Here is a 25,600-nt window from a genome sequence, read left to right as displayed (position 1 = left end):
AAAAGTGTGTCTTCGCGCCTCTTTGATACGCGGCAGCTCACGGGAAGGCCTTGGACGCCCCGGCTTCGCCTCCCTTTGCCCCCCTCCCCCCAAAGACCTCTCTAGGCGGTCAGGGGTCCGAATGGCGCGGCGAGGACAGAGAAGTGAATGAGAAAGTGTCACGATTTCTTCTGCGCTCCCTCCCACACCGTCCCCACCCCCAGTTTTCTGGGGTTTGCCGCTGCCGCTGGGAAAGGACTGATTGGTTTTGCGTCAAAGGACTGCATTTACTCAGTCCTGCTGGGAGAGGCGCGTAAACACCCTGGCAGGCAGAACTCAGGATGACAAAACACACACACACCCCTAAGCCCCCGCGGCTGGTGTGAACACCCGCCCGCCCCATACCCCTCGCCAGAGCCCGCGGAGTTGGGGACTGCCCCGCGGGCGGTGGCGGAGGTTCGAGGAGTCTGGCTAGCCTCGCCTCGCGCGTCCTTGGGGATGGAGCTCAGGACAGAATGTGTTTTATAACTGTAAACAATGACCCCGAGTATTGTTTGGGATTACCGTATCTTGGGGTCATTGGGGCGGCCAGATGCCGCCAGCCGTCCCGGAAACGCCAGCGCTTTATATAGAGTCCCGGGAAAGCTTTGAGTTCCCGGCTCTATTTTTCTTTCCTAGCAACACCTCCACTTTACAGATAAGGAAACTGAGGACCGGAACTGTGATGTGTTACAGCGTTTCAGTCTTGACGCACCTTCCCTTTGGGTCCTCCAAGGACCCTGCGGGAGTACAGATGGCGCCACTTGAGATGGGTAAACCGAGACTAGGGCAGAGCTTGGACCAGAACCCAAGTTCCTTGACTCCTACCTAGTACAGTGCTCCTCCGGATCATCTCTGCAGAAGGGTGGAAGTTTCAGAGCTGACAAGGGCCTTACAAGGTCACCTGCCCAACCCCTTCATTTTATAGGAAGCAACTGAGACCCAGAGAGGTTAAGTGACTCGCCCAGTCTCACAGCTCGTAAATAGCCCAGCCTGGCGTTGTACTCTAAGGTCTGTGGTCTTTATCCCGCACCTCGCCCCGCCCCAGGGCGGCGGGAAGACTTAGGAGTCCCGACTACTTGCTCCTTGAACTTCACTCCAAAACAGCTGAAGACAACGTTGGGCCACACCCTCTCCCAGGCCTCCCTCCTTCCCTGTTATTATTATTTTGTAATTCGCGACAGTCTGTTGTTTGCTTATAATGCCCGATTGCTTCTAGTAGTGCGTCCTAATTGTCCCGCATAGAGGGCGGCCGGAATCTTGACTGGTTAAATGTCATCTTCCAGCTTTCCCCTAATAAATTAATCGTAGGGCCGGGGGGGAAAAAGAAAGATGGGGGTAAGCAGTGGGCAGCCGGCCACTGAGCGAAGAATAGGCAGGCCGGCCCCGCCCAGAGGCGCTGTGCCCCGCCAGAGCCAGGCCGCAGGGCGGCGCGGGTACCCTGCGTGCCCAGGGCGCCCGCTGCAACCCGCGGCGCCGCGGAGGGCGCCGACGACCACGCGTAGCCGCGCCCTCCCTGCGAGCCGCTCTGCGCGCCGGGCTCCTGGCCTGGCGGTGGCGCCGCACTGAAGTGCCAGTCTCGCTCTTCAGGACTGTGATTATTTTCTGAAACCCGGCGCCGAGGCCCTCGCGGCCGCTCTCGGGGGCCCCGCCCCGCGCCCCTTTCCAGGGCTGTGTGTGTGTGGGGGGGGGCGGGGGTAGGGGGAGCCCGCGGCGCGCTCGCGAGCCGGCGAGGGAATCCCTCTCCCTCCACGTCACGCGAAAGTGAGGGAACCCGCACTCGCGTCCTCTAACGCAAATGACCATCTTTGGCAACGTGCGCCAATGGAACAGACCAAGGGCGCTGGGCCCAAGGGGTGAGCGGGGGCAGGACAGGGCTGCCGCGGCTCCCCCAAACCGCGCCGGCCGGCCGCTCCCACCCCAGCCCCAGCCTTCCTTCCTCGTGCGGGGTGTGCGGCTGGCGTCAGCGCGGCCGGGAGACGGGGCAGGGAGGAGAGCGCCGCGCCCGCCTCCTCCTCCTCCTCCTCCTCCTCCTCCTCCTCCTCCTCGCCTCCCCGCGCGCTCCTCCCTGCAAGGTGGAGTCGGGTTGACGTGAGTGAATCCACATGGTACAGGGGCTGGAGAATAAAGAGTGTGGAGTTGAACTCGTGCCATTGTAGTGACTCATCTCGGGCAGAGCGCAGGGGCTCCGAGCGAACCAGCCAGCAAGCGAGCGGCGCTCGGCGGGGACAGAGAGGGAGCGAGCGAGGACCCGACGGGAGAGGCGGGCCCGTCCGAGAGCGGGCGCCGGGGCAGGGGTGCAGGTCCGGGCGCCGGAACCGCGACCCGGGGAGCGGGGCCGCGTCCCTCTCGGCGCCGGTTCACTTGAACTCCACGGGCTGGGAGACGGACGCGGGCTGCCTTCTAGCCAAGGGTCCGAGTCGCTCCGAAACGCCGGAGGCGCGTCGGCCACAGGAAGTTTATTCTCAGTTCCTTTTCTAAAAGGAGGAAATAGAAGTTTCTCCAAGCGGGCAGCCTTTCTTTTCGCCTTTTTTTTCTTTTTTTCTTTTTTGCTCCGCTTGAAATCAGAGACCCCAGACCTGGCAGGCGTGCCTCTCCGGCCTCCCATTCTCTTTTAATTTCCAGTTTTTGATTGGGCCGGCGGTCCTCGCCGAGCTCCGACTGCGCGCGGGGGCGGGAGAGCGCGCGCAGGGGAGGGACGGAGGGACGCGCCGACTTCTTAGTGGGAGGGACTGGGTGGACAGCCGGTCCCGCGGCGCTCGTAGAGCAGGGAAGAAGTGCCGCGCGAGGCGCTCAAGGGCCACTGTTCCCGCGTACTGCCGCCTCCCGGTCCGCGCCCGCCGCCGTGGGGGAGAAGCCCGGGAGCAGAGACTGAAGCCCGGGCCCGGGCCGCAGGGAGCGAGCGCGCAGCAGCCGGTGCGCGGCCGCAGCGAGGGCGGGGGAAGAAAAACACCCTGTTTCCTCTCGGGCCCCCACCGCGGATCATGTACCAGGATTATCCCGGGAACTTTGACACCTCGTCCCGGGGCAGCAGCGGCTCTCCTGCGCACGCCGAGTCCTACTCCAGCGGCGGCGGCGGCCAGCAGGTAGGTGCGGGCCCCGATGCACCTGGCGGCACGGACGGAACCCCCTCCCTCCTCTCGCCGCCACCGCCTCTTTGCTTTCTTTTCCCTTTCTTGGTTTGGTGAGAAATTTCCTACGGGCCACCGTTGTAAGTTCTAGATTTTCTTCTCCTGCCCACCCCTCCTCCCCCATTGCCACCTTAAACACACACACACACACACACACACACACAACGAGCCGGGAGTGGGCTTGAAAGACAACAAACCCTTTCCTTCACTACATCTTATCCAAACAAGCTCTTTGAACACCAAACCTGTTATCTTCTCTCCCAGGAATTATGCGCCCCTTTCCCTCTCTCGGTGGTGGACAAAAAAAAAAAAAAAAAAAAAATCTTTGCACCCCCTGGCTTCTCCCAGTATCTTGGGACTCTGTTCCTGCGGGAAAGCCCTCTCCCTCTCTTTCCCCGTTCCCAGCAGTCAGTTAATTTCCGAGAGGTTAGGGACTCGAAAACACGGTTGGGCTTTTTCAAGTAATCCGGAGTGAAGGTGAGGGTTGCTGCACTGGGAATCAGGTGCGAAGGTCAAGAAGGAGGAGGTCAGCCTTGATTGACTGGGTGGCGTCTGTGTACCCTGGGTCCATCCATCTTCTGTTAGGGTGGGAGCAGGAGGCTGCAAGGCCACTGGAAGGGGTGCCGGAGGGTCTGGGAGTACCGGGGCCAAGGATACCTACTGAGAGAAGTGGAGGAAAGAGACCTCGCTCGGGCTCCTGGGTGGTTCTGGAAGCAGAAAAACAACTTGTTTCTAAAGCAGCCGGACTGGTTTGCACTGGAGGGATTGTGCATGCATCTGTGTGTCTATAAATACCAGAAAGGTCCTGGTGGAGTGATGGTGCTGTTGGGGTGCCTGACCTCCGCAGCAATCCCCACACCCACCCCAGGCTTGTTAAGGAGCTGGCTTAATACACACAAAGCCACTACAACCAGAAGCCCACAGCGGTCAGGATTTGCGGAGTCTAGCTAACTTGGCTGCAGCAAAAGTTGCTCTGGTAAGGCGCTGGGTGGCCTTGGTCTCTAGAAGCCAGCCAACCTGCCAGAGGGGTTGGGGTGGGCTTCCAGGGAAGGATGGACTTTGCGGTAGAATAAAATGGAAACAGTTCTCTTTGGGATCTGAATCACCTTGTTCCAAAGTTATTCCCCATACCTGGTGAGTCCCCAAAATGACTTTTTGAATCTTCTCTCTGTCTCGACTGGTGTCCCCATAAGCACTCACTGTAGAGAGCCTCATCTAAGCATGGATGGTGCAGTCATTGCATTCTTAATAATGAGCACCAAGGTGATGAGTTTAAAATCTTCTCATAAAAATGTTCGATTTGTTTGCCTTCCAGCCCCGTTGGTAGTTTGTGTTGAATCCAAACATCACTAGGCACGAGGGGTTGGAGTTGTTTATACCCAGTCTCTCCCTCTCTAATTCAACAAATCCTCAAATGTCCCTCTTCTCCCCAAATCAGGAAGGGATCTTTTGATTTCTTGTCTGTTCTTTCACTGCAGTTTCTGTGACAGTCACTGAAATATGACAGTCTTGCTGCCTGGCTTTGCTCAGACCCTGGGGCCTGGATGGGAAGTCAGACCGGACATCAGTGCCCCAATTGAATAATCTGTGTCACTAGGGCTTTGAGCCCAGGATGTGAGCGGAGGCAATTCCCTGTTTTGGAAGAAAATCAGACAGGAAACCAGTGCTAGGAAGAAGGAAGAGAACTCAGTCCAGCAGAGTGTAATGGGGCCTCATTACCAAAGCCAAAAGCAGCTGTTGGCTAATTCCTAGCATGCTGTAACACATGAGGATTTTGCAATTAGTATTAACTAGTGCATGGGGTTCTCGAATATAAGCCTGCCCCTTTGGCCCAACAGCTTGAGTGAGGCGCCTTACAAACCGGAGGGATTGGCAAGGTAATGCCACTTTAGATGAGTTTCTCAGCCTGTCCACTCTTGGGGGGAGGAGGGAGGGTTTTTCCATCATCTCTCCACCTTTGAGCAAAGCTATTTTGTGGTCCTAAGGATTTACTTTTGTTACTTCACAAGTCTGTTCTATGACCCCACCCAGTCTTGGACTCAAGGTAACTTTATTACATACCAGATAAAACCTATAATCACTTTATTTCTCTCAGCTTCCTTTATGGGGAGACTTTCCTGGCAGTTAGTGATGGGCCTTCCTTCTTTATGGCATCTCTATGGACCAATCAGTGTAAGAGTCCTCTGGTTTTTCCTTGGGCAAGTGGATATTATTTTTTCCCCGATCTCTTAATGGGGTCTAAGATTCCTGATGTTTGTTGTTGTTTACTCAACCCAGAACTTTCCTCTTCTCTCGATCTTGGTAAAGCTTGATCTTAACACATGGTCATAAGTTCCAGTGACTGGGGGGCGGGGTGGGGGGAATGGGCTGATACTCTTTGTTAAAACCTCTGTTCTTGTATATGGCAGGAACTTGAAGCATGAAAAATATTTCCTGTTCCAGTTATAGTTTTAATCTCAAAAGTTGGTCATTGGTGATTTTGTTTTGTCAGTAATCACTGCAGACACCTCCCCTCCTGGCCTTTTCTTTGTGTTGTTATTTTTCTCTCTCTCCTGACTCTCCTAGGAAAACACCTCCCAGATATATGCCCTGCCTGGCTGCTCCACTATTACGGTTTCAGGGCCTGAGCATTACGCAATCCAGCCAGTTACACAAACACAGGTTATTTCATAACTTGTTTTCATCAGCTGGGCCCCCTTTAATGAAAAAGAAAACAAAACAAAAACAAGACCCAGAAGTTTTACAAGGCTGCCATTTGTCTGTTCCTCAGATAACTTGTGAAAATAAATCAAGGGGACAGTTCCTTTTTGTAGTTAAGGAATACCAGACTACTTCTCTTCTTTGGCAACCACCCTTTCTCAAGAGACAGACAGACAGACAGACACACACACACAAACACACACACACACACAAACACACAATTTCCCGGAGTGAACTTTTGCCAACTGTACCAGGCTGGGACATTCCTCACATCAAAGAACTTTTACCAGAAATGACTATGATTCCCAAGTCAGCCTCAATCATACCTCTCTAGTGCCCCCTACAGGACATTCTGAGAAGAACCATCTGGGGAATGTATTTTTCCAGCCCCAGAGAGTGTTAACTTGGTGAGTTTTCAGAATTCTTAGGATTTTTTTCTTTTTACTTCTGGACAAATAAATGCCTTGCATTACCAGCAGTTAACTCGAAACTGCTTGATTTTTCTTTTGTTCTGAATAAAACCTGGTTGAAAAAGGAGTGCTTTTCTTTTCCTATTTTGATGTCTGTCTGTTCATTAGGATTCCAGCACAGTGTCTTCAAATTCCCAACGCTTCCTTTCTTGACGTGTTTGTGTTAGGATATGGGGAATTGTTTTGGTGGGGGGGGGTCTTCAGAATTGGTGGGAAAGTGGGAGGTGTATATTAAGGGTCTGGTTTTTTTTGTTTTGTTTTGTGTGTTGTTTTTTTTTGCCTTGATCTCACAGATGTCGTAGATTAGGATCAAACAAAATGTTATCCAAGGAATTTGTCTGTTCCGCTGATTCTTGATGGTGGAAGTCAGCGTCACTTTTTCATCAAAGTGAACGGGGTGAAACAGCAGTCATGTATTGTCTGAATAGCAGTCGAATTTTCCTATCCAAATGGAGTGCATTTCCATTACTTTATTTCTGCCTGCCTTATTATTCAAGGTGAGTGTAAAGTTAGGAGCCTCATTTTTTTTCTTTTCTGTCTTAATACAAACACCAGAACTTTTACGTCATAATTGTTCCTTGAGGAGACTAAATAGTTAGTTGAATTCCGTGGCTGTTAGTCAGATGCAGAAAGGTTTTACAATGCCTCTCTCTCAGAATTGCTTTCAGCAAATTCTTTTGAAAATCCTCCCTGCTAACACATCTTTGTCCTTTGTGGTTGAATTTGAGATTTGGAAATGATCAAAAGATTGGACATATAAGGCACCACGCCTGACATACAAGGTCTAGATGATCAGGCTGGGTCCAAAGCGGAGTGTGGCTCCGAGCCCCCTTGGTCTCAGTCTCAGGAGTCTTCCTGGGAGAGCAGTTACCCGGAAAGGCACACCAGAGCAGACGCCTTTGCCATCTAAACCTTAGGGTTTTATTCCTCTGTTAAACAGGAATAAAGATACTGGTTTTGAGAATTCAGGACGCAGACTTTCTGGTCTACTTGTTGAAAGAAAGAAAAAAATACCATCATTACTTTGTGGACATGTCTCATGCGTGTTGTATGTGGTATCTTTTGCTGGCCACACCATTTCACAATGATGGCAGCTGCCCTGATTGAGGCAAATATATCTGTTCCAAACCCCACTTGGTAACTCTATTCCTCTTCAACTCACTGGGCTGGAGAGGGAAGATAGAAGAATTCTCATGTCCAGCACTGTCTCGACCTGTCACGTGGCCGTGGCTTGGCTGTGCTCCCCCTGCTGTGGTTGTAGGAAGGATGAGATGGCATGCCCTTCCCACGGAGTGCACATATGTCTGAGGATTGGTGGGGGTACGAAAGCGGTCCTCAGAATAGTGGAGAGAATTCCCCGGTCCTTTGGAGTGGGGTTTCTGGTCAAAAGCACCCTGGGAGGAAAGAAATAGGACCTGAGTGAATAACTCTGTTATCAGCCACTTTCTTCTTTTCATTGCTTTTTCTTTTCTTCCCTGATTTTCTTCACCCTGGCAGCTCGGTGAAAAAGAAGAGCGTGGTTCTTTCAAATGAACCTGGGTAAAAGAGGAAGTTGACAGGAGGCAGGTTAACTGAGATACTAGTGTTAGTATACTGTAAAATTGGGGGAAATCACGAGTTATTAGCACCCATTTCCATTGTGACTAGGTGGTTTTCCTCAAGAATGAAAGGTCAAAGTGATGTCCAATGCAGAATCTAGAATGCTTTGAAGAACATCCTGAGTTCAATAAAAAATACAGAACATTTGAGTCAAACTGGGCCTCACCAGGGGGATTCTGGGGCATGTGAGGGAACGTTTGCACTTACCCTCTCCTCTTCCTTAATCCTTTTTCAGTGCTGGAAATCTAAAAAAACGGGTTCATAAGAGAGAGAACCCAGTCCCTTTCCAAACATGCACAATCATGCCTGTCTGTGGAGGCAGGTCATAGGTATTCGTGGGATTCATGGCTTGAGTGCTTGGTGGCTCAGTTGAGAAGCAATCTGGTAGAGAAATGCCTGGCTGAGGGAATGGGCCAAGAACACCAACCATGACTCCATCTCAGATGCCGTTTATGCCCACCTCAGGAGTCTGGGGTGAGCCCTGCCCCATCCCTCTCTGTAGGAAGCCCAAACCCTACTTCTAAGACCCTTCTGCAGAAGGTCGTGGTTATAACTCATTTCTGAATCCAAGGCCCTTGTGTAGAGTTCAGAAGGGTCATTTTCCCAAATCAGCAACTGCTGGGCTGCAGGGACCTCTGATCTGATGAAGTTGGGTGGCTCTAGGGGCCCTGTGTTCTGAGCTGTCTCTTATAGGCAGCGGGGGGAAGACACACGTACTTACTGAGCAGCCCCATGGTCCACTTAGATACAAGGTGCTGCAGGGTAAAGGAGGTTCTGATGCCCAAAGACCCACAGCAGGGCTTGTAAGGGTTCACACCTCAGCTTCAGAGTCTAGAGATTCAAGCTGACCAGTGATAGCCCACCCCCTTGACTCCTTGGGTTTGAGGAACACCTCAGGTCTGATTTTTTTGCTTTCTTGTTTTCTCTCTTTATTCTTTTCCATCTCCAACCTGAGCTTGGGAAATGAGAAGGATCCTCCAGGACAGAAGTCACCCAACTATGGCCTCAATATTTTCATAAATAGTGTTTAATGGAACCCAAGCCCTCCTCTTTGCATATTGTCTGTGGCTGCTTTCACATTGCAATGGCAGACTTGAGTAGTTGCCACCGAGACAGTGGCCCACAAAGCCTAAAATATTTACCGTCTGGCCTTTTCCAGCAAAAGTTTGCCAAACTCTGCTCTAAGAGGTCGGCGGGGGGGCCAGTTTGTCCTTTTATATGCATTCTTGCCCACCCAGAAGTTGACAGGATGGCACATTTACAGCATTTAGAGGCTTTGCCAGGTTGGAACACCACATAGCCATCCAGCATCTTTGATCCTGTCCATAGAGAAGGAGCTTCCAAGGGGGCTGGAGGGCGCCAGGGGAGTCACGTGAGGTCCTGGGTTACCTCCTGTATCCACCCCCTCCCAGCACACATCTTGGCTGCAGCCAAACTGCATCAATGCCAGCAACTGGGAAATGCTCTCTTAGTTTCTGTACAGTGCGAACCCGTTCATAGAGAACCATGATTTATTCCGAGCATGATAGTTGACTGGTTCTTAGGTCTGTTGGCACAAGAATGCCAGGCTAACTTCTGTAACCACAAGCTCCTAGCCTCACCTCTTCTCTCCTACCCCAATGTTGCTTTCTGAATAATACCTGCGGAGGTGAGCCAAGACATTTGACAGGTCTCACTTAAACCTGTGTGTGTCTCATGAGAGGCTCCTGTGGAGACCAAAGCCTTTATCAGAGCCCAGTCCCCCCCCCCCCAATGGGACATTGTTTTCCTTGCATTTAGAGCCAGTGTGTTATCCAGATGGCTTTACCTCCCTCTGAAACAGGGAGGTACGAGCATTTAGAGGCAATCATTACCTACTGCCTTGCTTTTATTGCTGTCTTGTTTTGTCTAGACCAAGCCATTGCTGCAAGGAGTCTGGCTGGTGGCCGGAGAACACATCCTGTAGGCCTGCTATCACAGAGCGAGTAGGCTGGAGGGCCCTGAGAGGGGCCGAGAATCATCCACTCGTTCCTGAGGGATCTTAGTCTCCAAGCTTTGCTTCAGGTTGTTGCTTGCTTCTCCTAGAAATGGGAACTCTTTTGTTGATTGGAATGAGGAGTGGATTTCTTGAGTGCTTTCCTGAAAGGAAAGCTGACAGTTCCCCCACAGAGATGGAGGGTCACGTGAAACCGCATTCTTCAAACCCAGAACCTGACTTGGGGAGAGAAATGAAATAAAAATGTTGGGTGCTTCCCAGGAGTGGGAAGCTGGCAATTGTCCCTGGAGCCACCCCATGCAGATCGCACAGACTCTCACAATGATGATGTATAGTGCTGGTGGTAGTGATGGTGACGGCCGTGCCACCTTCCATGTGTTTGGAGCAGCATTTCTCAACCCTGGCTGCACATTAGAATCTCCTCAGGTGTTTGGTTTGTTTGTTTGTTTTTAAATACCTTATCAGAACCCCACCCCAAACCAGTTATTTTGGATCTGTAATGGTGAGGCTGGCTCCAGCACTGGTGTTTTTAAACAGCTCCTCAGACTATTCTAACGTGCAAGCAGGGCTGAGAGCCCCTGGTGTGCTTTTATAGCCTGTGATTATAAGTAGCTACTAATTTAATCCCCATGACCGTGCAGAGAGTTTGGTGTTAGTATTCCCCTTTACAGGCAAGGAACCTGAGTCCTCGGTCATTTGCCTCAAATCCAGGCTCCTGTCTCCAAGCGCAGCACTGACTCCCTGCCAACCCCATCTTCACACAGCCCCTCCGTACAGTCCCCCCAAGAGAAACATGGCTGTCTGGGCCTTAGTGCTTCTGCACATGTTCTCAGTACTCTCTTTCTTCACAGCCGAGCCCAGTTGTCTGTGTTTTTTTTCTCCTTGAAGATCATTTCCCAGTTGGATCCTTCCTTGTTCACTGTACCCTTCCCTCCTTCACACACACACCCACACACACACACACACACGCACACACACACCGTATATAGTCAGCTTCTGATAAAAAAAAAAGACCCAGTTGTCTTTGCTTTCGGAGGCCACACAGTCTATTGCACTGGGCAGCTCTCTCCTCACGGAATCCCAGAATCCATTGTGTTGGGTCACTGTCTTCACTGAATGCCTTTGGCCTGGAGCCCCAGGGCAGCCCAGGAGGTGAGACGGCCATATTCTACCATCCAGACGGTCAGGCAGCTGTCAGGGAAGTGAGCAGGGAAGAGTCCTCAGGTCCAATGAGGTCCTCTAAGCTTCCCTTTCTAGGACAACAGGAATCTAGACGTCCATCACCAGGCAAAGACAGTCGTCATGGAAACTGCCATTGCTGCTAATACTTCTAATCTTGGTTGGTGTGAAGGGGCCAGAATGGGGGTGGGAGGGTTGCTATAGCTCCATGGTAATGATAGCGAGATTTCATCTGGGGTCAAACCGACCTATGGGTCCTCCTGGGTGAGAGAAGTCTGTCGGGACCCTTGGCAGTGGTGACCTGATGTTCTGTCTGAGGGTAGTGGCTACCTGCGCTTGGAAGAAAGAGCGCAATGCACCGGAGCTTGTGTAGCACAGCGTGTGAGAGCTCTCGGCCCTCAGTGTGGCTCAACTGGGTTTGAATCCTGACCCCACTGCTTATTTGCAATGTGGCCTTGGATAAGTTAGTCTCTCTGAGCCTAACTTTCTGCCTCTAAAATGGAGATAATGATATTTCTTACCTCAGCAGGAGAATGAGGGAGGTCATGTAGGCAAAATACTACAGTGCCACAGGAGTCTTCTGAGGATGAGGTTCCGATAGGGGAGCTTTTCCCTGAAAATATGAAAATGGGAGGGTCCTTCCCTTCTCCATCCTTCTCTTACTTTCTAGTAGCTGCCTTGAAGAAAGGTCAAGCCCAGCTGCTGAGGAGCATGTCCCAGTTTATATTCTTATAATATGCCATCATCTTATATTTTAAATAGAATGCTTCCTGTAGCGTGTTCCAGAGAGGTCTGCAGCGTGGTCTGGGCATAAATTCAGAGACAAGGAGACAGTTCTGAGCCGGCAGCACCAAAGTTTCCCACAGACACCTCTGTGAACACAGATATGTAGATAGATAGCTGGAGACACAGAATGTCTGCCCCAAGCAAGATGGGGGTGGAGGGCAAGGACAGCAAGGGGAAGTCGCCACTTTTCAGTCTCAGGTTGGAGAACATCTTTTCATGGCCCTGCTCTCACCCTGGTGGGGGCACAGTCCTATCCTGTACCTCTTTGGAAAGTAACAAAAGCAGGCACAGTAAGTTTCCTGGTGATCTTTGTTGCTGCAAAGCTGTTGGTGTGCACATTTCCTCCAGGGCTCCTGAACCAGTACCCCGGGGAGTGATTGGCAGGTGACCCAGAGGCTCGGGAGGCAGGCGGGAAGCCCGCCCTCCTGCACATGTGGACCTAGCTAGCCCTGGAGGGAGGCAGACAGGCCCTGCTGAGTGTGAGTGGCGAGGGAGCGCATCTGTCCTGGAAGGCATGTGGAATAGGACCAGATTCTCACTGAGCCCTACGGGTGGATTTCCCAGGACCTCATTCAGGGATTCAACCTGACACGGAGCCTCAGGAATGGTTAAGACTCTCCTGATTCTTGGATGTGCAGGGCTTGTCCGGGGAAGCCCACCCAGTGCCCTGACCTTGGTCCCCCGAGTATTGATCCGGCTCTCTGCTGGAGTTTGCCTCCTGGCTCTGCTTGTCCTGTTCTTCTCAGTAATTATTGGCTCAATCCTATTTTTCTCCTCATTTCAGAAATTCCGGGTAGATATGCCTGGCTCAGGCAGCGCCTTCATCCCCACCATCAACGCCATCACGACCAGCCAGGACCTGCAGTGGATGGTGCAGCCCACGGTGATCACCTCCATGTCCAACCCGTACCCCCGCTCGCACCCCTACAGCCCCCTGCCGGGCCTGGCCTCTGTCCCTGGGCACATGGCCCTCCCGAGACCGGGCGTGATCAAGACCATTGGTACCACCGTGGGTCGCAGAAGGAGAGATGAGCAGGTACAGCTCAGATCAGCATAAAAGAGCCACATTGGTGGCTTTCAGGGCTTCGTAACACAGTGTGTTTTTCTGGGAACACTGGGAAGGAAAGGGAGCTAGGGACCAGGAGCACATGGCTGGCTCTGTCGTCTTACCCATATCCCTTAGAATCTCTGAGTCTCAGTTTCCTCAGCTATAAAATGGGGATTATAGTACCTGCCAGCCCAGACTCGTTGCCACTCAACTGCGATCATTTGTGGGAAAGCATATTGTAAGAGGTGAGGCATCAGCAAATGGGAAGGACGGTTAGGACCTGCCTACAGCAGTGTCCTTCTCTGATCCTTGGCAGAGGGGCCATGGGACAAGCAGCCAACGAACCCAGGCTGGGAGCTTTTGGGGATTAGCCCTTAAATGTCTCCTGGTATCTGGTGCAGACAGACCCCTAAAGGGTCACACTCTAGGCCGGTATCGCTTGCAACACTTTACATTCCTCCTTGGTGTCCCAGGCCTCCAACTCAAGTGCATGTTCCAGAAATGCAGTGATTCTGGGGTCCTGGGGGCCTGCTCAGCTGCTTTAGCTGAGCAGGGGTGAGGGTGGGAGGTCGACATCAGCCTGTTTTTCCTCAAGGGGATCAGCTTTGAGAAGGAGTCAGCCTGGCTGGAAGGGACACCAGAAAGTAGTGGCGCCTCCGCTCTCCAGGCGGCACCCAGCCAACACTCAAAAGGCCCATTTTCTGCATTAACAGTGCGCCAGAGCAACGATGGGCCCCCTGATTCCAGGAAGAGACATTGAAAGGAGGGAAAGAGACATTCTAGAAAGGAGGGAATGAGCTGTCAAAGTGCCCCATCTGTCCCCCTTCGCAAATGACAGAATTAAAGCCCAGACATATCTGCCTGGGGGCCACTCAGCAAGTGAGTGGGGAAATCTGGACTCGAACCCAGCTACCTAGACTCCCTGGACATTGCTTTTCCTACAGCGCCATGCTACCATGGGCCTAGGAAAGGGAAAATACTCTAGCTGTGGAATCCCCTTTTCAAATGAAGCGTTAACCTAGAGAACTCCAGAGTTTCACACTGGAACCTCTCACCATTTCATCCACTGTCCCACCTCCACTCTGGGATGGCCAGCTTGACAATGTTCTGATACAAGGACCTTTAAACATGGCTCCACACTAATGGAGAATCGTGGTTCCAGTGCCAGTAGTTCCCAGGATATTTAGAATTATAAGGATCACTCTCCAAGGAACTGGAAGCTTTTGCAGGGGCCCTGTTCCTCTGAAGACAAAGCTGGGCTTTGTATCCACTGCATGTTGATTTGCTCTGTTACCATCAGGACCCATGCAGGGTGGCATGGGGAGGTGTGTGTAGTCGACGCTGTAACAGATACAGCTCACGGTTGCTGTTGGGGCAAGTGGCCAATATCCCCTCACTGTTGCTTTCCATAATTGCAGTTGTAAATATTGCAGTAGTAGTGATCTTAATATCCTTTATAAATATGCCTCCTTCAGGGAGCCCACGGTGCCAAGCTTTACAGTCACTGGTGAGCTGGATTCTTCCTGTACGTGACTCCTGAGGGACAGCCAGGCTTGCGAGAGTGATTTTTTGGGGCTAGCAGGAGAACAAAGAAAGATGTGCTGAACACTCTTCATTCTTTTCTGGGCCTAGCTCACACCAAATTTAGATGTTTGTATCTGGAAGATACTTGGGAGACCAGCTCTTCTAATTTTCCCTGTGCACCCATTTTAAAGATGAGGAAACAGGCTCAGAAAAGAGAAGGGTCCCTGGCCAGGGTCACACAGTGAGTTAGTAACCGAGCCAGGACTGGAATCCACCTCCTTTGACCTGCAGTCTCGTGGTTTTCCCACCGCACACCTAGGCATGCCCTAAGACAATCTGTCTGGAAAATTTCCTTCCTTTATTTGAGAGGGAAGGAGAGAGAAACATTTTATTTCACGACACTGTCCATTGGGAGTTCAGACAATCTAGCAGCTAGGAGGAAGCCTGGGCAGTGACATCCTAGGACTTTGGTTCTTTGGTTCCTAGCCTCAGGGTCTTTGCCCTGAAGCTTGCTTCCGCCTTCCCGACCTCCCCCCCATACCTCCACGGGGGAGGGGCCTGTTACCAGGAGCCAGCCTGTTGCCTCACTGCTTACCTCCCAAGCCTGCCCCAAGGCTCCCTCTGAGGCCAGTGGCAGTGACTGAGGAGGCAGGGAGGGGAGGGTGTGTGTGGCTTGTGGGTGGGTACATGTTGCTGACACACTGGAGCTGTAACTGTGTTGATGTCACCGCCCCTGAGCACTTCCTATATTGACAGCTCCCACAAGGTGCCCCACACCTCACCAGATAGGGAAGAGACTTCTAGGCCAATCGAGAGGCCAGAAGTTGTCCAGAAGCAGCCAAGGGGGAAGGGAGGCCAAAGTGGACCAGTCAGTGTGGGGGAGGGAGCTACCTGGGCCTCGAGGGGAGCCCTGAACTCTGGGCTGTGGGGCCATCAGGCTTGTGGTAACTCTGCTGGGCTCAGGGTGAGACAGGTTGAGGAGCAGCAAGTATTCATGGCCTCAACTAGCCAGCCGGCCCCTGCACAGAGCAGGCTGTGGGAGTCTGTGGACTCGGGGTCTCTAGTCCATTTGGACTCTTTCAGGACTCAGAAAAAGTACCAGAGACCTCTGAATTGCGTCTTTCTGGCACTTTCTTCTTTAAGAGATAACTGTCACACTGCGTCTCATCAGATTGTCCCACTTTGTGGAAGGCAGGGCTGGTCCTGTTATTCCATTTTACAAGTGGAAAACCTGAGGCTCATAAGGCTCAGCGCTTTATCCAGGGCCACACAGAAATGCCGTTGCCTGTCCTTTGCACCTCTCGGAGGAGAGTGTGGAGCCTCTGGCTCTATTGGGGAGACAGAGCATTTCAGAGGCTGGGACTGAGGAGGGGCCTTCGGAAGGGGCTTGAGGACTCCAGGATGTGACCGGCTGTACTGCTTGGTGCGTTCCCCCTGGAGAGCACTGCAAGCCGGAAGGGACTCAGTGAGGGAGGAGCCAGAGAGAGAGGGAAGCTGGGCCTGGCTCCTTCGTTCCAGTGAGGTGGCTGCCACAGAGGATGTGACGGAGCATGGTCAGCTTGTCTTGGGAGTGAAGGTGGTCCCCAAGGCAGACAGAGACAGGTGGGAACACAGCCCAGCGGAAGCCCCGGGAGGCAGGGACCTAAGGTATCAGGAGGCCCTGGAAGTCTCTCCAGCCTGCCAGGCTTCCTGCCTCTCTCTGAGCCCCACGCCTTGGCTGCTAGGGGAGGATTTAAAAGTTGGGAAGGCTTGATGAGCTTCTCTGTGCTTAAAAGGCCTCGGAGAGACTTCATGTCTGAGCAGTTGACTGGCACATTTTCATACCAGTATTTGGAGGATTTAGATATAGGACTCTAGCACTGTGGGGCCATCGGGTCACCTCAGTGTAGACAGGGATGGGTTTGTCCTCTCTGATGCCGTGCCTTGCTCTGCTGTTCAGGACATCACAGCCATAGACCTGCAGGGCTGCCGGCAGTGTCCTGGGGACCCGGGCCTGGGCTCTCACCCTCACGGTGGCCGGAGCACCCCTCAGTGGGGCAGCTTCTCTCATCGCCTCCACAAGTGGCTTTGGCTTTTTCCCCAAGTGTTCCTAGAGGGTGGGACGCAGGTCTGCTTCCCCTCAGAATCTTCTATACCCCTAGTTCTGCTCTTGGCACCTAGTAGATATGCCGACTGTCTGAAAACTGAATGGGATGGTCTTTCCTTTTGAATTGGTTTCTGCCTTGGCTCACAGCCATCTCTTCGTGTCACCTCTGCCTGCAAGGTCATAGGCCTGGGTCACAGCCCTGGGCCTCAGCCCAGGAAGGGCTCTGTGTAAATAGCCCTGCTTAGTGGCATGAGCCCCAGTCCCCTAACCAGACTCTCTGGAAGGACCTAGACTGTGAGCTCTGCAGAGGGATTTTTGTTCATTGGGTTCTCTGATAAACCTCGAACCCCCCAAACTGTGCCTGGCACATACCAGGTGCTTGTTTGTTGAATGAGTGGACATGGCGGGCAGCAGGAATTAACGTGCCTCAGGGCTCCTTCCCCCTTTGCCCATCCCATCCAGCCTAGCACTGTGCCAGGCACACGGCTCGGTCCTCACCTGGCACTCAGGGCTAGCAGAGGAAAACAGAAGTGGGGTGGCGTCTGTGAACCTCTCTCTGGCAACAGAACATTCTCCCCTGGGTGGTTCTTACTCTGGGCCCAGCTACTTAACCAAATGGGGATAATGAGGCTTGCAGAGCAGGCAGAGTGCTGGAGAAGAATAATTAGCCAGGGTTTGGAAGAAGCTGCTTCAGTGGGTAGGGCCAGGCCTAGCTAGCATGAGGGGATGTGGGGGAAGCAGTCCCAGCTCCTCCTCTCTGGCCCTGGCACCGAATCAGGGCTGACATGACAAATGCTGCTGTCCTCATGCCTGGGCTGGTTTGTCCCTGACCCACTGCTGTCCTGTTCTCCCTTCAAACATGGGGCATCATGTTCGGGGACCCTCTGAGTCTGGCCACACGACTCTTGCCTTCCTCCCTCCTTTTCCCAGTCCCAGAAGGGCTTCCTGCCCTACATAAAATGCAGTTAAAAAAACCAACAACAAACTCCCAAAAAGCTGGTGACTTGTTTACCTGCCCCTAATTATGTTCCTTGACCTTGCCTTCTAGTTGTCCCCTGAAGAGGAAGAGAAGCGTCGAATCCGGAGAGAGAGGAACAAGCTGGCAGCAGCCAAGTGCCGGAACCGACGCCGGGAGCTGACGGAGAAGCTGCAGGCGGTGAGGAGCTCTGCGTGGGGTGGAGGCACCTCTGGGTGGGCCCCAGCATGAGCCCCGGGACTCCTGGCCCTCCCCCCTCTCCTTGCCCACTCGTGGCCTACAGATGAATCAGGGGACACAGATATTCCTTCCTTTGAGCACATGGGTTATCATTGTCCTGATTCAAGAAAAGAGAAGGATGGACAGAGGGAGCTGGCCTTCGGCACCAGCCTGGGCACAGAGAGAGAGCTAGATGTCCTCACTGGGCTTAGCACCCTTTCTCATTCAGCACCTGAGCGTTCCCTGCTCTCGCACCTGCTGGGGCTCCTGGGTAAGGGATGACAGAGGGTGTGGGCATTGCTAGGCCCCAGGAGCCACGGCAGGCCCAGACCTGCCCCCTCCAGGGCTGCTTCCCAAGGTGCCAGCCGCCCCCAGGCCTGTGCCAGCAGGAGTGGCCCAGCCTACCTCAAGCGATCTTGTTTGGACGGGGGACCTGCTATGTGGGCTTCTTCCCCTCTGTAGGGGTCTTGATACTTTCTGGTTCTCATGGAGATGGCTCACATGCTACCTTGTACTATCTTGAGGTTTTCTCATATCCTTCACGGGCAGGAGGGTTTCCCACCCCTGCTATGAGCCTGAAGCTGTGGCCTTGGTACCTCATTCTGCCCTTGTGAGTCACTCTCCCCTGCTGCCTAACTGCCCACACCTGGGGGCCCACGGCCCTGCCCTTCCCTCTCGAAAGCTTGAGCTGACCGACGTCACGTAACTCCCTCCAGAGCCTAGCCCTACAGCACAGGCTGTATGCTGTATGGAGGAAACCCGAAGCCACGACTGACTCTCCTCTGTGGAATGTTTTCAGAGAGAGATGAGGAGGGCTCTCATGGTCTTTACGTGAGCAGCCAGGAGGGGCTTCGGAAATCTCAAGTGACCTGCATATCCCATCACTTTATTTAATTCTCCCAGGTACCATTCGCCGGCTTCAGCTTCCCTTTGTCCATCCTGGAGTCCTTACTCTTGGGTACGGAATGTGTAGTGCGTGAATTCTGTGATGGCTGTACTAATGTCCCATGGAAGTGTTAGTTAAAGTCAGGGAGGATGAGTGGGAGTTCTCTGTTGCCAGGTGAGGTGGTTCCATTAGTGATTAGCACTCCATGGGGAGACTCACCCAGGAGCCTCACCACCAGCCTTGCAAGGATCCGGGCCCTCTGGGTCTACCCTGGACGCTCCTTCCCAGCAGCCCCAGAATAGCTCCACCCGCCGAGGCCCCTCTGCTTTCCTCTCCTTCCTCCCCCAGAAGCCTCGCACCCTACTCCCCCGCGTCCCTACCCCCAGCCCAGCCACCCAGGCCCCTGAGCCACATCCTCCACAGGAAACCTCTCATAAGCTCATGACGTTCATCAGACCCTTGAGACAGATGGAAACTTTTTTTTACTCCGGAATATGCTGTACTCCATTTAGTGAAGCTCTGGCCTCGTACCATCTCATTCTTGAAGAGGAACCTGTGTTAAGGGAAAAGTGGGGAGGAGGCTGGTGACACACACCTTCTCGTCTTCCACAACTACCCCTGCCACGTGCATTTGCTGCTTCTCTGGCTTTGTGTAAAAGGAGGGCTGAGGTCCTTGCTGTGGGACCCTGCCGTCACCTTCACATGCCCCTTCAGGCTGCCATGACCCTCATCTGTTAAGCACAGGGGCTCAACTGAATGTTCTCCAGGGTTCTGTGAGTCCTGAAACGGATATTAGAGTGAAAAAGTGAAGCGGGGCTGTGATAATGTGATGATCCTACCAGGATTGATTGAACAAGCCAGGCACTGTCCTAGGCTGTGTGTCCAAATAGTCTCCACTGTCACGTAACGTGGAGTTGAGTGTGTATGCAGCCACAGGCAGGCAGGACAGGGTTGAGGAAGTATGAGGAGGAGAGAGGGGTGGAGCTGTATGCTGTGCTCCCTTTCCCCTCCATATCTCACAATTACCCCCTTCAGGGGTCCCCAGGGGGCGGTCCTGCCACCAAGGCAGTAGAAGGTAGTAGCATATGGAATCAGATACAATGAAGTGGAGTCAAAGCTGGGCTACCCTACCTGCTGGCTCTGTGACTTTCCACAAATTACTACACTTTCCTGCACCTCAGTTTCCTAATCTGCTAAATGGGTTGATGATAATACCTGCTTCAAAAAACTACTAGAGGATTGAATGAGATAATGCCTCTGAAATGCTTAACACAGTGCCTGGCCTCGTCACAGCAACTACAGTTGTTATTTCATCCCTCCTCCAAGCTGACTTGCCTCCTTTATCAGTCTGGAGCGCTCTAAATAGAGAGACTCTTGAGCCTCCAGGTGACTCAGAGCCAGTGGGGCTGCGGCCAGGTATGTGAGCTGGCTGCTTTCACGGTCGGTCCTCTGAGGACATTGCTGGTTTTCCCTTTCTTCCCTGGATTTGAGCCTCACCCCTGCACCCCACACTCCCTGGCAGGCTGCTGTCCCTTACATGCCTGTCTCTCCTGTAGGAGACGGAGGAACTGGAGGAGGAGAAGTCCGGCCTGCAGAAAGAGATCGCCGAGCTACAGAAGGAGAAGGAAAAGCTGGAGTTCATGTTGGTGGCCCACGGGCCTGTGTGTAAGATCAGCCCTGAGGAGCGACGGTCGCCCCCCGCTTCGGGGCTGCAGCCCCTGCGCAGTGGGGTTGGTGGAGTGGGTGCCGTGGTGGTGAAACAGGAGCCCCTGGAAGAGGACAGCCCTTCGTCCTCGACAGCGGGGCTGGACAAGGCCCAGCGCTCTGTCATCAAGCCCATCAGCATTGCGGGGGGCTTCTACGGGGAGGAGCCCCTGCACACCCCCATTGTGGTGACCTCCACGCCTGCCATCACTCCGGGCACCTCGAACCTCGTCTTTACCTACCCCAGCGTCCTGGAACAGGAATCGCCCGCGTCTCCCTCCGAGTCCTGCTCCAAGGCTCACCGCAGAAGCAGTAGCAGTGGGGACCAGTCATCAGACTCCTTGAACTCCCCCACTCTGCTGGCTCTGTAACCCAGCTCCCAGGGGGTCCTCGTCACTGCCTCCTTCCCAGGGACCAGTACCTTCAAGCACTCCAGGGCTGTGAGGGCAAGAGGGGGACCCTGCCAGAGAGCTTCCTGGCTCTGGGGGGACCTAGGTGGGATTTGGCAATGAGGCACTAGAGGACTTGGATGGTCTCTTGGAAGTCATAGGACCCCCTCCCTCATTTATCTTGCGAAGCAAATCCTGTTTCTTGAAAAGCCTTGGAGAACTTGGTTCCGTGGACTCTGGCATCTCTGGCTTCTGAAGAGCCTGAAGCTTGTGTGGACCATTCCTGTCCCTTTGTTATGAAATGTCTCTGGCGTGATGGTGTCCTCCTGCACCCCACCAAGCATGCTCAGTGCCTATTGGTTTCACCTTCCCTCTATTTGCCTCTTCCTCCCCCCAGTGTCAATTTCACTTCCTCTTGGTTTTTATCAAATTTGCCATGACATTTCATCTGGGTGGTCTGAATATAAAAGCTCTTCATTTCTGGAGATGGGGCAGCAGGTGGCTCCTCTGCCGGGGCTGACTTGTCCAGAAGGAGACAGTCAATGTGCAATACAGAACTTCCCCTCCCGACACTCCCCGGTCCACTGCCATCTCCAGAACCACCAGCAGAGCTCTCTGAGCTCTCAAGGAGATGCCACCATCATTGAGACGCTCAGAGGACCCTTCCTCCCCATCCTTGGAGACGGCTCTTGGAGGAGCAGCTTGGCCAGAAGAAAGGGTGTGAGTGAGACAGCCGGGGCACAGGTTGGGTTTGCCAAGCGCCTAATTACCAGACCAGGAATAGTGCCAACAAGCCACATGGTGTCCCAGCCGGCTTCTCTTCACCTGGTGTCTTGAACAGGATGTCTCCTATAATTACTGCCTCGCCGTTCTGCCCCGGACCCTTCTCTCCAGACCAGGGAGGCGCCCCTCCCTAGGAACCACACGTCACTCCACATCACTGCTGGCTCCACCCTCCCCCACCCTGGCTCTCAGGGTGACGCCACCCACAGAGATTTAATGAGCGTGGGCCTGGACCCTCCCCAGATGGCTGCCAGGAGGCCCCTCCCCAAGCCTCAAAGCCACCTCTGCTGTGGATGGAAAGGCAGGGAAGGGAAGAGGGAGGCGATTGGAGTGGGATTCGCCTCACACCACCAGCCCTGGCACCCGCCTTGCCCTGTCCTGGCTGCTCACCTCTTCGAAGTGCCCCTTGTCACAGGATGGATCAAGTGCTTTCTCTTTATACTGTCCCAGCCCCTCATGTCCCTGTGCTCCTCAGGTCCAACAGCTTGCCCAGAGTTGTTGCTGTGGTTTGTGACTTACTCTCCATTCCTGGGGCTGCTGAAATGGGAGATAAAATGTGTTGCTGACCCCTGCCCGTAGGTGGGGGTGGGTAAGGGGGTCCTCCTGGTCCCACAAGAGCATAGCTCAGCGGGGTCCCTGCCTCCCACCCCTCTGAGCCTTTTTCTCCCCAGGACATAGCTCCCCTGATCTTCCAGAATTAGCTTCTGCTGGGCTCGTGCTCTGAGGGAGACTCTGCTGTTGTGATTCAGCTGTAGAGATTATTGTATGATAATTTAAAACTATATAGCTGTTATTTAAATTAAACCCAGTGGGGGTTAAATTTCAGTCAGACTTGGGAGAGAGCAGTGGCACTTAAAGCTCACTTGTTCCTTTCACACACCTGGTCTTCTGTGCTGGTCATTATTTAATGCCCATTACCTATTTACCATGCACTATTCACACAGAACGAAATGGCTTATGCTTAAAATACATAGCCCACTACGACTGGAAGTGACGTGTGGAAGGATGGGCCACGTACAGAGAGGAGATTAAAAGAAAAAGATTTTGTCCAAAAGTACTTTAAAAATGTTATTTGGCTGTGACGCTGCCCTCACAGTTTTCTGTGGTTCTGGGAGAGGCGTGTCTAATAAGAGTGGGCCGCTGGATGTCTGGCTTCAGATTAATCCGAGAAGCAGAAGTCAGCCAGCAGGAGATGGGCAAAGAAAATAGGTGCACTCAGCTCTGGAACGCTTAATCATCTCAAGTGGTACCCTGTTGCCCTGAAAATAAGACCTCGCTGGACCATCAGTTCTGATGCGTCTTTTGGAGCAAAAATTAATGTAAGACCTGGTCTTATGTTAGATAAAGACCCAGTCTTATAGTAAAATAAGACCGGGTCTTATATTAATTTTTGCTACAAAAGGTACATTTGCACTGATGGTCTGGCTAGGTCTTATTTTTGGGGAAACACGGTATTTGTGGCCACGTGGGGGCTATTTGCTTCTTTGTGCATATATATATGAATGTATGTGTGTGTGTGGTGGTGTGTGTGTATATGTATGTATATATGTGTACACATATATACATACATATATATGTAATTTCTTAAATGAAGCTGCTTTCTGGTGTTTAATTTCTAAAAGTTGCTTTATGCCCCAGTTTGCACAGCACTGATCCCAAGGCAGGTCACAATCTGTGACTTGGGGCCAGGCTGGATATTTCTGAGACAGTTTGGCTTTAGTTCAGGTTTCAAGCTGTGTTGGCTTTGGGACCAGCATAGGGCAAAACCCAGCCACCCCATAGGACTTTAGAGGCCTCCAGATGTGTTCCCAGTCAGGACCTCTGGCTTTGTTCTAGGAGGTGATTTGGAGGTTGGGGAAGGCTGACTATTATACCTAAATCATGAGCATATCCTCAGGTACTTCCTCTGGCTTGTTCTCCAAGTTCATGAGCACACACGTTGCCCCAGAATCATCAGACACCACCAGGCCTGCTGCTTTCTCCTCCATGGCTCCAGCTAAGGGAACAGCTGTAGTGGGCGGGAGGGGTCTTTGTGCTTGGCTGGGAACTGCTGTGCTTCCCCTGTGTCCTCAGCAGGAGGCAGCTGGTGTGGACATCAGTTGGGCTGCAGGCAGCTGTGGGACAGCATAGGACAGTCATTCCTTGACAAGTTAGTGTGAAACACAGTTTTCTTGGCCACCTGGCTGGCCTCTCTGGGAACAGTCCTCTTCCTGGCTGGGTGGATGGGGACAGCTGTTGGCACAGGAAAGAGAGGAGGTCCCAGGTGAAGCTTAGGAAATTGCCGGAGCCAGCTCTAAGTAGGGAATTCACTGGGGAGGTTTTCAGAGAGAAATTGTTGTTCTGCCTGTGTAAAAGGTCAGGTGTGTCCACTGTGGCCAGTTATACAAGCAGCCATCAGAGGCTGCTGCTTCTCTTAGGCTTTGGGGAAAGAGGTTTCCTCTCTGCTCCCACTTGGCTCCATGTGTATGGGTGGGCTCACTTCCATATGCATTGAGACTTTTCTACCCTGTCCTCGATGGACCAGTAGTGCTCCTTGCAGTCTCACCATTGAACTTTCAGGCGGATTTCCTTCCTGATCAGATATCTGTGGGGCCCCTTTAAGAAAGTAAAAAAAATAAGCACCTACTATGTGCCAAGCACTGTGGTAGGCCCTGTTATATACTTCTTTAGGATGAGACTAAGGGATAAGGACATCCTTTATTAAAGGCCCCCAGGAAATGGATAAACAAAAACTTGGAGGTGAGATCTCTTCAAAAATCCAAGGTAAGATTGTCTTTAGTCCGAGGTTCTCAAAGACCTATCCCTACAATATCCTCCCACCTCTAAATTTCTTCTTTCCCTCTACCCAGTGCTGTGCTCCTCTGTACTCCTCAGATGGCTGGAGGGGTAACCTGAGTCCTTATAGAATTTGTGGACCAATAGGATATGTAGTATGTGTCATTTTGTTTTAAAAATGTAAGTAAAGGGGTGTTGCTACTTTCTGCTTGTTGAATCTTCTTGGCATTCATCTTAAAAGCCAGCATCTCACTATTTATTGACAGGTTGGGGTGTGTGTGTGTGTGTGTGTGTGTGTGTGTGTGTGCACACGTGTGTGGACATTTCCAGGTGTGCCCATGTCCTCCTGCAGCTTTTAAAAAGGAAATCCAGTCATCCCACTACTAATTTGACATCTTCTCATGCTTCTAGTGTTTTGGCCATACTTCAACAAAGGGTTTTAATTTTCCCATGCTGACATGTTCAGGAGGGGCTGGGTCAAATTTTGAGGGGGGGTATGGGAAGGGAAGGGGGAGAAAAAAATCGACATTTATTTTATTATTTATTTTAAATGTTTACATCTTTGTGTTGTACCAAGCCTGAATAGAAACAGATAGCATTAAAGTACTCAGTTCCTCGCTCCCTCTCTTTCTTCCTTATTTTTCAAACATTTAGGCTAATGATGCTTTTTGTTTGTTTGTTTCTAAAATGATTTGTGACTTGTGCTGTATAAACTGTATAAAAAGATTCTGTTTTTAAAGATGGATTGTCATTCCTCTGGGGACAGTAGTCACCAAGAAGTCTACATTGTAAGAACACAACTCAAGATCCTGCCCTGTTCCTTAAAACGTATTTTCTCTGTATGATTAAAAGTTTATTCCAGTTCTTTCAGCTTGTGGTTACTTGATGTCAAAGAAGAAAAATACCTTTGTATAAAGAGTTAGATATCAGGGTGTCTGTTCTGCAGTGGGAGATGTATATATAGTATTTTGGCATATAGTGGAAAATCCTAAGCTTTGTGTATCTGTATTTGAGATATGTCAGTGATGTGTGGAGTAAAGTCTGCTATAAGATTCTGGAGGCAAACAACTTGTACAAGATTCCTATCGCCCTGTGGGGAATTTAATTACTTTCCTGAGCATTTTTTTTTTTTAAGTATTGGTGACATGGTCCCATTGGAAAGGCTTGTAAACAGGGCCTCTCCAGGCAAGACCATGAGCTCAAAAATCTTTGTATAGTTTTGAAAATTGAGGAGTATCTCTGTTCTGAAGCATCTCTGGTGGTGTTTTCTGTTCTTGTTGTTATTTTACTGTAATACAAGCCTACAGTACTTGCACTAAAGAAAGCTTGTTAGGAAAAGCTTGCTGCTATGG

General features: G+C 52.0%; 1 protein-coding gene across 1 annotated transcript; it reads left to right on the top strand.

The window, feature by feature from the left end:
- The first annotated feature begins 2,207 nt into the window (after window positions 1–2,207).
- Window positions 2,208–25,113, top strand: FOSL2 (FOS like 2, AP-1 transcription factor subunit). The gene is made up of 4 exons (XM_081069701.1): window positions 2,208–3,104; window positions 12,643–12,894; window positions 17,565–17,672; window positions 20,154–25,113. Exons 1-4 carry the CDS (start codon window positions 3,003–3,005, stop codon window positions 20,670–20,672), a joined length of 981 nt encoding a protein of 326 aa, XP_080925827.1. The 5' UTR covers window positions 2,208–3,002; the 3' UTR covers window positions 20,673–25,113.
- Window positions 25,114–25,600: the final 487 nt, after the last annotated feature.

This window comes from Rhinolophus hipposideros (assembly GCF_964194185.1).
Source record: "Rhinolophus hipposideros genome assembly, chromosome: 12".
Taxonomy (NCBI): Eukaryota; Metazoa; Chordata; class Mammalia; order Chiroptera; family Rhinolophidae; genus Rhinolophus; species Rhinolophus hipposideros.
The sequence above is the reverse complement of the archived record's forward strand: the minus strand, read 5'-3'. Positions and strand labels throughout refer to the sequence as shown.